The sequence below is a fragment of the Pseudonaja textilis genome, chromosome 5 (genome assembly GCF_049901715.1).
Source record: "Pseudonaja textilis isolate UNSWEBS1 chromosome 5, rPseTex1.2, whole genome shotgun sequence".
NCBI lineage: Eukaryota > Metazoa > Chordata > Lepidosauria > Squamata > Elapidae > Pseudonaja > Pseudonaja textilis.
The window spans coordinates 21,960,560-21,977,035 of record NC_141994.1 but is presented as its reverse complement, the minus strand read 5'-3'; the positions used below and the strand labels follow the sequence as shown (position 1 = coordinate 21,977,035).

General features: G+C 42.0%; 2 protein-coding genes across 9 annotated transcripts in view; one reads left to right on the top strand and one right to left on the bottom strand.

The window, feature by feature from the left end:
* FBXL13 (F-box and leucine rich repeat protein 13) overlaps positions 1-12,807 on the top strand; it is a 72,018-nt gene extending 59,211 nt beyond the window's left edge. The window contains exons 15-21 of the mRNA XM_026726699.2: positions 1,580-1,742; positions 2,677-2,796; positions 6,831-6,957; positions 7,770-7,853; positions 8,296-8,430; positions 9,398-9,561; positions 12,175-12,807. Of these exons, the coding sequence (XP_026582484.1) occupies positions 1,580-1,742; positions 2,677-2,796; positions 6,831-6,957; positions 7,770-7,853; positions 8,296-8,430; positions 9,398-9,561; positions 12,175-12,457 (1,076 nt within the window). The 3' untranslated portion in view covers positions 12,458-12,807. The remainder of the gene's footprint in view (positions 1-1,579; positions 1,743-2,676; positions 2,797-6,830; positions 6,958-7,769; positions 7,854-8,295; positions 8,431-9,397; positions 9,562-12,174) is intronic.
* The window catches only part of FAM185A (family with sequence similarity 185 member A), a 71,783-nt gene that overhangs the window by 10,676 nt on the left and 44,631 nt on the right, over positions 1-16,476 (bottom strand). For 6 of the 8 annotated variants that reach the window (XM_087934284.1, XM_087934286.1, XM_087934282.1 and 3 more), the window contains 2 exons: positions 15,555-15,708; positions 9,827-11,306 (listed from right to left, as the gene is read on the bottom strand). The exons of the other annotated variants lie outside the window; for them this stretch is intronic. In XM_087934284.1, coding sequence (XP_087790410.1) covers positions 15,593-15,708 — 116 coding nt within the window. In that variant the 3' untranslated portion in view covers positions 9,827-11,306; positions 15,555-15,592. Of the gene's footprint in view, positions 1-9,826; positions 11,307-15,554; positions 15,709-16,476 lie in introns of those variants that run through there. 8 annotated transcript variants of the gene reach the window in all.

Below are 16,476 nucleotides of genomic sequence, written 5' to 3'. Positions count from 1 at the left end.
TAGGCAAAGATACACACGTGGTTGGAAAAGATTATAAAACAACATATAGACTTAAAGCCTGAGATTTTTTTATTTGGGATTTTAACCGAGAATTATAGTAAAGAAATAACATACTTAATTATACATATATTAACAGCAGTTACAATTGTATTTGCTCAAAGTTGGAAAAATGAAAAAGCTCCGATGGAGGAGGAGGTGATTAAGAAAATAATGGAATGTGCAGAAATGAGTAGGTTAACACTGGCAATTAGAGAACACGAAGAAATGAAGTATTATAAGATTTGGGATCTATTTTATGGATGGTTGTGATATTATGATATATAATGCTGAATAGGTTATAATATGAATGTAAACTCAGTACGAAATGTATACAAATATTAATATGTGCACAAGACATATGTACCCAGATGACACTCTGTATAACTGAAAGATGGTTTTAATTTCTTGTTTTTGTTGTAAAAATTAAAAAAGAAAAATTTACAAATTAAAAAAAAAAAGATCAGAGGTGTCAAACTTTGATCTGGTCCACGGGGCCAACCTGGAAATGGGCATGCAAGAAGGAACGGGGAAGAAGAGAAAGAGAAAGAAGGAAGGCAAAGAAAAAAGAAGGGAAGATGGGAAGAGAGCAAGGGAGGAAAAGGAAGGAAAGAGAGGAAGAAAGAAGAAAGGAGAATGAAGAGGGAAGGAAGGAAGGAAGGAAGGAAGGAAGGAAGGAAGGAAGGAAGGAAGGAAGGAGATTATAATGAGAGGGAGGGAGGGTCTTAGGGAAGTCCTGCCTTAGTACTTCACCACCACAGGTGCCTCTGGCGCAAGTGATGGTCAGCTGGCCACGCCCAGTCGAGACCTACCTGTGCAATATATGGCTCGTTCTTCAGTATTCCTGTCTGTTACAACTTGAGGCAGCTCTGCCAGGCTCCTCTGTATTTGGACAGGCCTGGCTGCGCTCATGACCCTGTGGTCGGGCCAGGCCGACCACAAGGTCACGAGCAAAGCAACAAATTGCAATAGTTGGCAGGTTAACATTACCTCATACAGATAAGCATTCCAGGCTGGGTCTGACAAGGGAGGAAACAATAACAAGAGATAAGCCCCCTTTGACTAACATGACTGAAGCAAAAAAGTTAATTCCAGATGGGAGGCGGTTGGAAGGGCCTATTACTCGTGCAAGGGCTAAATTGATTAATGATATATAAAGGCAGAGATCTCTGTAATGGATGTCAGCAGATAATGAAAAAGAAAAGAAAACACCAGGAGCCACAAAACCTGGGTGGGTGTGGCCAACTCCATGTTATTCCTACCCAGTCACATGTTTTCTGTGGGAAGTGGCTCTCTCTCTCTCTCTTCCCCTCTCATTTCTGTTTTTTGTGTTTTAACTTCTCAGGCCAGGCGAGAAGTAACTGGGAGGGGAGGGCAAGGGGCGGGACCAGCCAATGGTGGGATCACCCAACAGAGAGCCACAGCAGAGGGCCCAAAGAGCCGCATGAGGCTCCAGAGCCACAGGTTGCTGACACCCAGTATAGGGGTGAAGTAGTTTTTCCATGCTGGGTTAGGGTGACCTGATGGTGTATTGTGTCAACAGGGAGTAACCTGGTTACGGATCTCAGTTTCAAAGTCATAAGCAAATTCTGGCCCCGAATGAATCACATTTGTGTGACCAATTGCAAGAAAATAACAGATGTAGCTGTCAAGTTAATTGCACCGTTGGACAATATCGTTATCCTCAATCTATCCGGCTGCCCAAGGTATTGTTATAGTTACACGGTGGAATCATTTGTTGGAATGGAATTAATTTTTTTTAGGTTCTTAAGTATGGAGATCATTGCATTACATCCATGTCCGGGAGGAGAAAAAAGGATATACATAGAGCCAAAATACGCAAACCAATTTGCCTGCAAATCAGCACCACGTAAACATTGAATCAATACCACGTGAAGTGTTAGTACCATTTTATAAAGCCTTCGTAAGGCCACAGCTGGAATACTGTCTCCAGTTTTGGTCGCCGCATTACAAAAAAGATGTTGGGACTTTGGCAAAAGTGCTGCAGAGAAGAGCAACTAAGATGACTAGGGGACTGGAGAATTAGTCCCTTAATCATTTTTGTTGCTTTTTTCTGCACTTTTTCCAAAAATTGGAGCTTAACACATATGAAGAAAGGTTGTAGGAATTGGGTTTGGCTACTCTAGAGAAAAGAAGGACTGGGGGGACACAATAGCAGTATTCCATTATTTGAGGGGCTGCCAGATAGAAGAGGGGGTCAACTTATTTTCCAAAGCATCTTAAGGCAAGGCAAGAAACAATTGATGGAAAGAACTCAAAGAGAGAAGCAACCTGTAGCTGCAACCTTAAATAGAATTCCTTAAAAGCAAATGTGATTAGGAGGGCTGTCTTTTCAATAAATATGCATCAAGCTGTTAATAATCGGGCTAGTATAACAGAGTTAGTTCCTATCAGTTCTTACGTTTAATTTATAAAGTAGACAAACTTATTTGATATATTAATAAAAATTGGCCTGGTAGCATTTCTTTGAGAAATTTATATCTCTGAAGATTGATGTCGATTGCTATATATATATATTCAAAGTGTTGTATCACCTTGCGTTCAAATATCAAAATTATTAAAACGTAATTTTAGAATCATGACGAAGATAAGAATAAGTATTTTCTATTCATGTTTCAGAATCAGTGATTCGGGAATAAAATCATTTGTCGATGGCCCTTCAGCTTCAAAATTAAAAGAACTCAATTTGGCTAATTGTTCCTATGTCTCCGACATTGCCCTCGTGAAAATATCAGAAAGGTATTACATTGTAAGGGTTTTTTTTAATTTGCTGATATTAAGAATAGGAATTTTTAAATTTTAAAAAAAGCCCTTGGACGTTCTCAGTCATCCAGGACAGGTCATCGTTGTCCCAAAGGTGCTTTTTCAAGAAGCAACTGGACTTTCTTTGTTTTTCCTTGAAGGCGTTTCGCTTCTCATCCAAGAAGCTTCTTCAGTTCTGATTGAATGGTGGGGGATGGAAGGATTTACGGTATATTCCTGGGTGTCATCTGACTGTTAACACTGTCATGCCCTTATTGGAGTCTGACTCTGAGGGAGAGGAAGAACAGCTGACAGGGAGTGGGAGTGTGACTCCAGAGGTTGTGGAGGAAACTGGGGAAGGGCACAGGCTGGCTGGGCATTCAGAGGAAGACCCAGGCCCATCCCTTCTCCATCCTAAGGCACACAGGGAGGAGCAGATAAGGGAGAAACGTGAATGGCATGGTCTATGGGGGAGGAAGGGGTCCTGATCCCCTTCAGGGGCTGCAGCTGTGAGGACTGTTTAAAAGGACAAACTGCGCATGGCCCAGTGATGGAAGCAAAACGTGAAATAATTATAGTCTTTCAGTTCTTATCTGAGTTGCGCACGCAATGTAAAATCACCGAACCGGTAGTTACACCGGTCGGATTCCATCCCTGAATGGATGGATAGATGGATAGATGACATAGCTAGATGAGAATGTAGATAGTCAGACAGGTAGAGAGAGAGGAATGGATGGATGGATGGATGGATAGATGATATAATTATTTAGATAGAGAGATGGGGGAGGGGGAGAGAGGGGGGAGTGGGAGAGAGAGAGAGAATTCCCTGGTAAAGCACTGCCTTGGCATAGTTGCATGGTCTGAGGAAGCTAAGAGCAATGCCACAGATTCCACCATACTGGACAAGTCTTACCAGAAGAACCAGACAGAGTGTCTTTCTCTTTCCCATGAAAAAAATACCGTGAGACGTAATTTTAGAGAAACCCATGGCAGATTGGTCATCATCTCCCAAGTCAACAAGGATCATGCCAGGAGTTAGAGTTCATAATCATTATTTTACAAAATTGGCTGGGGGACTTAAAGCCATAGGATATTTAATTTTGAATCGGTCCCAAGATGGAAGCAGCAGACTGAATGAATGCCATTCACCTAACCCTGGCATCCTTTACACCAAGTCAGAATGATTCAACAAAATTTGTTTCTCTCTCTAGCTGTGAAAACATTCAACCCAACATGATTCCGTGAAGCTTCACTGGTAGCACACAAAGATGCCTCAGTGTAGCAAAATAGCAGAGACCTCACATACACAAAGCCAGAGTTTCACTCAGGATTTTAAATGGAATTACATTTAATTCATCGAAGCAGATTGCCTTATTAATGCCAGCATTTGGAAAGAATGAAACCCTTAAACTCCATTCCTAGGAAGGGAAGGTTCTAGAAAGTTTTCCAATATACTGATGAGTGTATAGGGCAGTGGTGGCTAACCTTTTTGAGCTCCTGTGCCAAAAATTGTGTGCATGCTCGCGTGCCAGCACCCAGGAAGCAATGCATACCCCCCCCCATAACCCCTATGCATGCACACGCAATCCCCGCCCACCTCACCACCCCATTACCTGCACTGCTCCTCACAGCTGATTTTCGGCCAGTTTGAGGTCTTTTTTGGCCTTTCACAGGCTTGAGGAAGGCTTCTGCAAGCTTTGTAGGCCGAAAACTAGCCCCGTTTCGTCACTTACTGTTTTTCCGAAAATACCGGAAGTGACGAAATGGGACTAGTTTTCAGCCTGCAAAGCCTTCAGAAGCCTTTCTCAAGCCTTTGGGAGGCCGAAAAAGGCCTCAAACCAGCCGAAAATCAGCTGGGAGGCGTGCACATGTGCAGTGAGGTAAGTTTGCCTGCAGTTTGCATGCCGGCACAAATGGCTCTGCGTGCCACCTGTTGCATACGTGCCATAAGTTCACCATCACGGGTATAGGGGTTGCAAAATCCACAAGGTTTTGGGTGTATGTATGTATGTGTGTGTGTGTTTGTGTGTGCATGCTTTAGGTCTGTATTATTACCTAAAAGTTCCACTTTAATTTTCTTAGTTGGAGGCAGTTCATCCTCGACTTACAATAGTTCATTTAGCGACCACTTGAACTTACAACGGCACTGAAAAAAGTGACTTATCACCATGTTTCACACTTAACGACTATTGCAGCTCTCCCATGGTCACAGGATCAAAATTCAGATGCTTAACAACTGATTCATACTTATGACAATTGCCATGTTCCAGGGCGATGTGTTTCCCTTTTGCAACTTTCTGAAAAGCAGAGTCAATGGGGGAAGCCAGATTCATTTAAAAACTGTGTTACTACCTTAACACCTGCAATGATTCACTTAACATCTGTGTAGTTTAGTTTATTGTCAATGCACCTGGTACAATGAAATCAAACACCATTTTCAGTGCACATTATTCATGACCATGAAAATAAACACAGACACACATCCTTCACCCTCTACACATTGAATTGAAAACCCCTGATATTGCATTCATATTGCACTCTACAGTAGAATTCAAAAGAGCTACTTCCCTGGGATAGAAGCTGTTTCTCAGCCTATTTGTCCTTCTTTTTAATTATCCTGTACTGTCTGCCAGATGGCAATAGTTTTTTTTTTTAAAGTGTTCCCAGGATGAGATGCATCTTTAATAAGAATGTTTTGAACTTTCTTAGGGCAGCAGGAGCTATAAAGCTCTTCCAAAGAGGGGAGAGGGCAACCCATGATCCCCTGGGTTATGACGTTAACCCTCTGGAGTGCTGTCCTATCTTCCCCTGTGCAATTGGCAAACCACACAGAGAAGTTAAAATGCTCTCTATGGTGCAGCGGTAGAAGGTTACCAGCAGTTTTTCATTCAGTTGTTGTTTTCTGAGAAGCCTCAGGTGGTATAATCTCTACTGGGCCCTTTTGACCAGGGCTGCAATGTGAGCACCCCAGGTCAGGTCCTCTTTTAGGGTAACACCCAGCAACTTAAAACTGACCACTTGCTCCACTCGGTCTCCATGGATAAGCAAGGGAGGGATGTCTCATTTGTTCCTTCTGTAGTCCACTATAAGCTCCTTGGTCTTATTGGTGTTGAGGACCAAGTTATTGCCTCCACACCACGAAAACAACCAGTCCACCTCATCTCGGTAGGCAGACTCATCCTCTCCGGAGATGAATCCCACCACTGTTGTATCATCTGCAAATTTAGCAATAGTACGACTAGTGTGAGTGGGAATGCAGTCATGCACATAAAGAGTATGTGGCAAGGAAGGTCGCAAAACAGGGCAAAACTCACCTAGCAAATGTCTCACTTAGCAGCAGAAATTTGGGGCTCAAGTGTGTTCGTAAATCAAGGATTAAGTAAGAAACATTTCAACATTTCTTTTTTTCTTTGAACATAACTCATTTATTTAATTGGAACCGAGATAGAATAAGTAAATATACTGTTTGCTTGAAATAATTAAACAATTCTTTATTTAAGCATAATTCTGACAAGTTCAAATTTTTTTCAATTTCTGGAATGTCATAATTCTAATTTATAATTGCAATCTAATTAAAATTGAATAACCTTTTGGTAAAATAGGGTCTATATTGCATTTCTCATTAAGCATGGCAAAATAATCCATTTCACAGTCACAAATGGATGATTTAAAATATTTTCTACACTATTACAGACTCAAGATGATTTTCATGAAGTACCATGCATCAGGCCTCTTTGCCAATCACAGATGTTAAAATAAGGTTCAGTACAACTTCAGGAACAGGATTAATGGAAAATCTAAGCAATTTTTTTGGTTGTTTTAGTAAAAGGAATTAGATTTAACAAGATAACACTCACATTTTTCAGTAGTAAAAACTTTAGACCAATTTAGACAATCAACAACATAAACAGAATAAAAGGGTTATTTTCAATGCCATGATTGTGCCATTATATGTATTTTTTCCCTTGGTTATATTTTTTTTCCTATTTCATTTCATTTTATATTTTCAACATTTCTTATCCCGTCTTTAGATGCCCAAATCTGATTTATTTGAATTTGCAAAATTGCAAACTTGTGACGGATACTGGGGTTCAGGCTATGACAGCAATGGCTTCGTTAGCCTATCTCAATATTTCACGAACAGGCATCAGTGATCAGGTGAGCAAATGAAAATGTCTGCTAGGTATGCTTCCTTGAATATGCACGTGCTTTCTGGGTCATTGTAATGTTTCCCGCGTGTCCGATCACACTTGTCCAATAAAGAAAATGGGGCAAGATGTAAAATGGGCCAAAACTGGACAGGGTTTTTTTTTGCTTAGAAATGGAATTTTGTGGGATCGCGTATGGTCCTAAGTTGAGGACTATCTGTAGAGCATTGTGTCTTCTGGTCTTTTGTCACAGCCAACCTTTTCCCTTTTGAGAATATTATTGTCAACTAAAAAAAAATACTTCTTTGGTCTTTTTAGTTGCCAGCAGAAAAGGAAAAGCAGTGCATTCCTTAAATGCTTCAGATAATTGCTTGGCAGCTGAAGCTGTTGGCGTGCAAGATTATTACTGGAGAGCATGATTGATGACTCTTGGCTATGGATATGTCCCATTGGAGAATATACATCCAGGGGGTGGGGGGAAGACCAGGGTCAAGGGTAAAATGAATGATGTGTCTTAGAGTTGGCTGCCCCCAGGTAACGCTGACATGGTCACTCCTAATAAATCAATTTTTTTACTCCGAGAGATGCAACTAGAGACTTATGATTTGAATGAGGGTGAATGTCGGAGTCCTGACAATTACATTTTTTTTCAATCTAATTCTCTACCTCTTCCTGCAATTTTTTTTTTTTCAAATTCCCAACACCAATTTCCTTCTGTTCCCAATTTACAGTGTTGGGGTGTATTTTACGAGTCAATCAGTTTAATAATTATTTTTTATACGAGATTGCTAGTACATTGACATTGGTTTAAAATGTTTATAGGGCTTGGAGAGCCTTGGCAGGCATTTCAAAATTAAGGAGATTATTCTGTCGGAATGTAGGCTGATTTCTGATACGGGAATGAAGGTAAAACAACATAGAGGTGTCTCATTTATGACTGTTGGATTTTCTGTATTAATATTTTGAGGTTTCATTTCATAACATTCCTTGTCATTCTTAAATAAGCATTATGCTTGCTATCTGTGGGACTGAATTCATTTGGAAGGTATTTCTATGCCACAACTACAGTAGTATCCAGGCAGTAGATGGCAGTGTTTACCAGTTTGGATCTATGGTATATACTCTATGCTCTTTTATTCTAAGTAGAGTTTCCTGTTTCCTCTTAAACGGTTGGGCAGTAAAGCACATGGTGACTGTAACCTTTGTTTGCTCTGTGCTGCTATATATAAACAGAATTTCTAACACTCAAATTCATCCCTATCTTGCTTCAGGAAGCCAGGGTGGGATCTGGTAGATCTGTCTCGATGTTGAAATTTAATTCAATAAATTAAATTAACTTATGTTCCAGGCATTGTGTACTGAATTGAAAAAACTAGACTACCTTGATTTGTCTTTCTGCCGGCACATATCAAATTCTACATTAAAATATTTGTCACTAAATTGTCGCAAACTCACATGTCTCATTCTGGTGGGCTGTTTCAAGGTATGTATGAAAACCACGCTAGCTAATACTGTTTTCCCCTTTTGAGTATGTCATGAGTAATAATTTTCTCCCCCAGAGTTCTGTCAAGTCTGCCCCATCCAAAGGGATAAGAAATTTTTGTTACTAATAACTTTGGCACATGGAGATTCCTGTAAATTCTCCTTTACTTCAGGTGGAGTAATTCTCCAATTCTTGTGCGACAAAATCATTGTTGAACCCAGTTCCCCCATCCTTGGTTCTATATATTTTGCCAGCACTTGTGGCTAGATCTAGTCTAGATTATGAGAATGGGAGACATTTGTGGTTCACCCCTTCTTTCTAAAAACAGGGACGCCAACCTTGACAACTTTAAGACTTGGGGACTTCAACTCCCAGAATTCCCCAGCTAGCCATGGGGAATTCTGGGAGTTGAAATCTTAAAGTTGCCAAGATGGGATCCCCTAAACAGAATGAAAGTTTTGTGAAGGGAGGGGAAAGATCCGTTTTTTCTCTCAGGAGTAAGCGCAAAACATAAGCTTGAAATTGGTAGGACGATTCCCAGTCAGCCAGGAAGCTTTAATGATGAGTCAGAGATCGAATTTGAAAAACAGATAGTATTCATGTTCTCTAGAGCAGGGATCTTCAACCTTGACAACTTTAAGACTTGTGGACTTCAACTCAGCTGAGGAACTCTGGGAGTTGAAGTCTACAAGTCTTAAAGTTGCTGAGGTTGGAGGCCCCTGCTCTAGAAGCAGGAAAAGCCTCTTGTTTTCAAGAGCCACCCTTACCATGAAGTGTTAGCTTAAGGCATATCTTAAAACAGATAGGAGAACATCCATTCAGCCAGGAAGCTTCAATTTCGAGACAGAGATCTAACAGACATGCATTCATGTAGATTAAATGCCTCCTAAAATCAAGATTTCCTATTCCGCAATGTTGACTGTTGAAACGCTTTTAATTCTGTGTCACGTTTTTGCTTGATGGACAGATCAACGATGCAGGGATTCAGTTAATAGCTTCAGGCTGCAATTTCCTACATTACCTGGATATTTCCGGTTGCAAAAATGTTACCGACAGAGCCCTAAAAAACCTGGCGAAAGGTTGCTTGCAGCTCCGAATACTTAAGATGTTGTACTGCATAGGCATTACCCGGTAAGAGATTGTCTGAGACAAATGTATAGATTCCCAAAACCAAAGGTCTTTCAAACATTGCAAGTTTAAGACTTGTGGACTTCAACTCCCAGAATTCTTGAGCTAACATGACTGGAGGAGGAATTCTGGGAGTTGAAGTCCACAAGTCTTACATTTGCCAAGTTTGAAGACCTTCTACCCTAAACAAACAAACAAAATTCTTTTAGATAGCATACAGATAGTCCTTGACTTACAACCATTTGTTTAGTGGCTGGTCGAAGTTAAAAAAAAAAAGGCACTGAAAAAAGGAGCTTATGATTGTTTTTCGCATTAGAGACCATTTGCAACTTCCCCAGGGTCACCTGATCAAAATTCAAACAGTTGGCAACTGGCATGTACTTATGACAGTTGCAGCGTCCCGGGGCCGTGTGATCCCATTTTGCAACCTTGCAACAAACACAGGTTGATGGGGAACCAAGGTTCACTTTGTAACTCTTGTCACTGACTTCACAATTGCAGCGATTCATGGAACAACTGTGGCAAGAGAGGCTGGAAAATGAGGCAAAGTTAACTCAACAACTGTCTCGCTTTAGCAACAGAAACGATGGGCTCAATTATGACCATAACTCGAGGACTACCTGTAATTAACGAGCCAGCAAGATCCATATTCTGGAGCAGGGGGGGTCAAACTCAAGGCCTGTGGGCTGCATCCAGCCCGCAGGGTGCTTAAATTTGGCCTGTGGGGCCAGCCTGGTGTTCTAACCCAACCGGGTTCCCAGAGAGCAAACACAGACAAAGGCAGTAGCCCCCACCTTTCAAGGTTTAATCACGAATGCTGTTCCTTTACAGATAAAAGACTGCTTTCCAACAATTATCCCCGACAAGAAAGAGCCTTGCCAAATTGTTGTCAAGGCTGCCAAAAACCCAGAGATAAGAACTAATTTACAAGATTCACAAACTAAGATGTCCACCAGTTGAGCTTCAGAGTTGAGCACCAGTTGAGCTTCTTTGCTTTCTGCAAAGAAGGCTTTTCCAAACCTGGCTTTTACCCTCTTGAGGGAGGGGCCATTATCTTGCAGCCTTACTCCCAAGTCACCTGTGCTGCTGTAATTGTTCTTTCCTCCGAGTAATCCTTCATGCACGTGCACTTGGCACAGGCTCCTCGGGAACCTCCTCGTCGTTGCTGCCAGCCCCCACAATCTCTGAAGGCAGCAGTCCACTCCCTGATGGTCCTGGCCCCTCATCAGAGTCCTCGCTCTCCTCATCCATCTGCACCTGCTGCCAGCTAATCACAACACCTGGAAATATCAAAGGAACGGCCCGCGGTGCCTCTGTCGGCCAAAGCGAGGCCCTTGCGTGGCCCAGTTTCGGCCTCCCCAGCCTCCAGAAGCACTCTGCCGGCCAAAAAAGGGCCCTGCAGAGGCCCCATTTGTCAACTCATAAGATAGTTCTATGGTCTTTTTAAAGTTGCCAACAGAAAGGGAGGGGGGAGCAGTGCAGCAGCTTGCAAACCAAAACTGCATTCCATAAATGTTTTCAAGGTGACCAAAGTTTCTGCTGCACAAAATTCTAACTGGAGAGTATGGTTGATGACTCTTGGCTATGGATGTGTCCCATTGGAGAATATGAATTATGATACATCCAGTGTAATGATCTGAGGCGTGGCACAAAAGTAACAAAGTCACCAAAGTAGATAAATTATCTTTAATGCCTCCAAGCTGGCCCCAATTATCCTCGGCTAGAGATCAAACTCTTCTAAAAACAGTCTACAAAGGGAAGAAATGCAGTGTGAACCCAAAATAAAGATAAAGTAGAAATAAAAAAAACAACACAAACCATGCTGAAGTAATTAATACAACAGACCAGGATAATAACTTGCAGACTTCCAAAAGATAACGAAGCACACACAGTTGGGAGGATGCCAAAACCCAGATAAGCCTCGATAAAGATAATGCACACTTTGCTTCCAGCAACCTTGCCATGCACAGTTTGCCCTTTTAAACAGTCTTCCCAGCTGCAGCCAATGAATGGGATCAGAGCCCTTTCCTCCCCTGTAAACCATGTTGCTCCATTATCCATATCCAATGCCGAGCCAGCCTATGCCCTTCCTCACTTTCCTCCACAGCCACCGGAGCCACACTCCCACTCCCTGTCAGCTGTTCCACCTCCCCCTTGTAATCAGATTCCAATTGGGGCATGACACCCCTGGGGGAAAACCAGGCTCAAGGGTGAAATGGATGATGTGTCTCAGAGTCGGCTACACCAGGCAGTGCCGGCATGTTTACTCCTAATAAATCTTCTTTAAGTTTTGGAAGTTTGGCTAGATACTCATGATTTAAATGGGGGTAATTTCCGGAGCCCTGATACCGCGAGACTCTGTGCAGCCCATTTCAGCCTCCTCACCCTCCATCAGCACTCTGCAGGCCAAAAATGGGCTGCGCGGAGGCCCATGCCCCATTTTATACAGCAGGGCTGCAAGAGGCACCCATCCTGTCTCCCCCTGCTCCCCCCCGGCCCACCGAGAACCGCTGATCCGGCCCGCAAAGAAATCCACTTTGACTCCCCTATTTTAGAGTCCTGAACTGCCTATGGTGAAATCACTAATCACGCCATCCCACGCATATTTATTTCTAGCCCGGCTGTTTCAAGTTACGCGCCAAGGCTCCAGAAATACGAATATAACGATGATGAGCCGCCTTTATGGTTTGGTACCGAGGTCAGTGGTGACGAACTGATCATGGCGAAGAAACTGAAAAAACGTCGGTACAGCACTATGGCCATGGCGCGACCGAGCATCCTAGGGTCTTTGGGAGAAAAAGACTTAGAACAAACCAAACTTCCTCTGATTGAAGCTATAACAGAGCAAGCCGTGGAAGAAAGTTTGATCTCGCCAGGAAGTCTGGCAGAAGATCCCTGAAACGGTGTCCGATGTTTGAAACTCCCTGAAAGCCGACAATCCTTTTTGTTAGTGGGGAAAAATGTACTTAAAAAAAAAGCTTTTCATTTATTGAGAGCAAACTATGTTCCTTTTTTGTTGTTGTTCTTAAAAATACTGTGAAGGAAAAGTTGTGGCTTTGTTTTTCTTTGTCTTTGGAGAAAATGTGGCCATTCAGTTGTTGAAAGATATCTGTGTTAGTCTGCAGCCTTAGCTGAAGCATGAGAACTTGGTTGTTTTTATTGATGGGGTGGGGTGGAAGATTTGTAATATTTTATTGTGGTCAGAATTTCTTGCCTATATCCAAAGAGTTAAGCCCGAAGGTATCAAAATAATTGACATGACATATATATTCATTCTGAGATTCATAAAATCAGAGGGTTGGAAGGGACCTTGGAGGTCTTACAGTCCAACCCCCTGCCCAAGGCAGGACAACCTATTACTTATTACATCCTGGACAAATCTTTTCTTGAAGACCTCCAGTGATGGAGCACCCATATTGCGCTCCACATCTTTCCTTGAAGACCTCCAGTGATGGAGCAGCCATAACCATGCTCCACATATCTTTTCTTGATGACCTCCAGTGATGGAGCACCCAAAACGGTGCTCCTTATCTTTCCTTGAAGACATCCGGTGATGGAGCACCCATAACGGTGCTTATCTTTCCTTGAAGGCCTCCAGTGATGGAGCACCCATAATGATGCCCCTTATCTTTCCTTGAAGGCCTCCAGTGATGGAGCACCCATAATGATGCTCCTTATCTTTCCTTGAAGGCCTCCAGTGATGGGGCACCCTTAATGATGCTCCTTATCTTTCCTTGAAGACCTCCAGTGATGGGGCACCCATAACGGTGCTTATTTTTTCTTGAAGGCCTATACATATGGAAGATGGCTTGATGTTTTTATGTTCTGTTTGTTTATGTTTGTTTTTAAAAACCAATAAAAACTTTTTAAAAAATGTTCCTGTCCCTTCCTAATTCAATTCTCTCATTTATTTTATTTCATTTATTTTATTAACAAACATTTCACTATTCACAGTAACTATTTTATCCCTCATTTTAATCATACATTGTTTCCAATTTTCTAAAATTATTTCTATTACTAGTATAACAATACAATCTTATGTACCTTTACAGAATCCCTTTTTCAGTTAAATTTTCACCCATTATCTCTAAATAGGTCCTGTTTCTCTATATCTTGTTTCTGTCCTTTGTAACTTCTTTTCCTTTCCTTCTTCCCTCTCTTCTTCTCTCTCCCCTTTTTACCCCCTTGTCTCTCTACCTCTATTTCTCTCTTCTGTATTCCCCTCTTCTGTTGCTTTCCAATATTATACTTATTTTTCTAACTATTTTTCTTTTCTTTGGTTGTTTTTTTAAGTCTTAAATTCTCCATTCTCTTTCGCCCCTTTCCTTTTTCTTCCCCACATAGAATTACTTGTTCATTAAAGATGGCTTCTTCTTTGTCCCAGTCTTCTTGTTTTGCAGATGTTTCTTGTTGTTTCTCATAGTTCCAAATCTCCATTTCTAAGAATTGAAAAACGAAGCCAAAAGAACCTTCTTGTGCATCTTCTTTGTACTTTTTAAGTTCCATTTTCAATTCATCCAGAAATAGTGCCATTGTATAAATTTTTAAACAACCACCCAATTGATTTTAGTCATTCAAGTGCAATAACCAATTATCCAAAGATCACCAAGTAATCCAAATACACACAAGCTGTTTCTTCTTGCTTTTTTTCACTTTCTCTTCCTGGGATTCTACTATTTAGTTGCCAAGTTTCAGTTAAAATGTATCTTTTAGAAGTCTTGTTGAAGTTTTACTGTAGATTCCTTTTAATTCCAGGCAGTCTCCTCCCTTTTTTCCAGATCCTACCCTTTTATTCTTTTTCTCTCCTTTCCTGCTTATGTTTTTTAGTGTCCAGAAATCTTTATTATCCCTTTGACATTTTATTTTATTTTCAGCTTAATTGCCTGTTGACGTCAAAGCAGATTTTTTTTTCTGATTTCTTATTGAGTCTCTTAGTTGTCAGTATAGGGAAAGGGAAAGAAGAAGAAAAAACCAAACCTTTCCCTTTTCACTTTCCTTCGCTGCTTCCGACTCTTCTTTGGGAGCGATGTTATTCTTTTTAAGCTTAAATTCCAGGGTACCTCAGTTGTTGCTTTTGCAATTTAACCCAGTCAGCCAGAACTTTCAGTTCTTATCTTCCTCCTGCACATTCTTTTCCGGTCGAGTTCTTCTTTGAGGTGGCCATTTCTGACCACCGCTGCAACTGCCTTTGGGAAAGGGAGTAATGGCCAGCTGAGAAGGAGAGATGCGGCTCTCCTCAACCCTGCTGGCAGTCTCCCCCCTCTTCACCACCTCTACGGGGTGGCTTAGCCCCAAAATCAGCTGGCTCGGGGCGCTCCAGCAGCGAGCCCAGACCGAAATCACACACGATCGCGGATTTCTGTCTGTCGCCGAAGCTCAAACCAGAAGTCCGCTCCTTATCTTTCCTTGAAGACCTCCAGTGATGGAGCACCGATAACCATTCTCCACATCTTTCCTTGAAGACCTACAGTGATGGAGCACCCATAACCGTGCTCCATATCTTTCCTTGAAGACCTCCAGTGATGGAGCACCCATAACCGTGCTCCATATCTTTCCTTGAAGACCTCCAGTGATGGAGCACCCATAACCGTGCTCCATATCTTTCCTTGAAGACCTCCAGTGATGGAGCACCCATAACCGTGCTCCATATCTTTCCTTGAAGACCTCCAGTGATGGAGCACCCATAACCATGCTCCATATCTTTCCTTGAAGACCTCCAGTGATGGAGCACCCATAACCGTGCTCCATATCTTTCCTTGAAGACCTCCAGTGATGGAGCACCCATAACCGTGCTCCATATCTTTCCTTGAAGACCTCCAGTGATGGAGCACCCATAACTCCAGGAGGCAAGTTGTTCCAATTATTAATTGTTTTCATTGTCAGGAGATTTCTCCTTAGCTCCAGCTTGAACCTGATCAAAAAGATGAACATTTCTCCAATTCAGAGAAGTAATATTCACACTTTTATTATTAGTAAGAATAATTTTAAACTGTCACCTTGGATTTCTCTGTCTTTATTTATAAAGTAAGTATTGTCAAGGAATCTTCAATTTCAAAGATTGGAACCAGCTTTGACATTTGAGATTGACGGTGCCATGCTGTGTCTCCGCTTTAATGTGTCTTCCTTTTGCATCCTTTTGACCCATGTGGCCTGGGGGGGGGGGGAATAGTTATTTTCACACATTATTAAGGGTCTTCTATATTTTAATGTTCCACAAATTGGCTTGACTGAGTGAAAGCATTATATTGTAATAGTAGGGGCTGCTTTCTAGGTTTTTAAAACTATCAGCAATCAATCTAAGTATATACTAGCAGTAAGATATTGTAGAATAATTAGAGTGGAGTGGAGTGGAATGGAATGAATGGAATGGAACAGAAGTGAATATAAGCGAATAGAATAGAAATAATGGAATGGAATGAAATAGAAGCGAATAGAATAGAAAGAAGGGAAGGGAAGAGAAGGGAAGGGAAGGGAAGAGAAAGGGTGTTGGTACTTATCTGATACGCCCGTTCTCTGTGAGCTGTGAAGAGCATCCAGAAGTGGGAGGTGCTTCAGTCTCTTCTGGAAAGGCTGGGCTTAAAACTCCGGGATGTTCCTCCTCCTCCACGGGACACCTCCCTAGCGTCCCCCAGTTTTGCAAAGACTGAGTGCCAAAGTCCGGAACTCATCACCTAATCTAGATCCCTGACCGGAATGGAACCACACCAGATGGAAAGAAATGGGTGGGGCTGGATGCTCTTCACAGGTCACAGAGAACGGGCGTATCAGGTAAGTACCAACGCCCTTTCTCCCATGAGCTGTTCAGAGCATCCAGAAGTGGGACATACCAGAGCTTGGTCTGTCCTTAGGGAAGGACTCCATCTGGATCAAAATCCACTCCTAAACTCTGTGGACCCTCTGCAGGACTCTTCTGCCAAA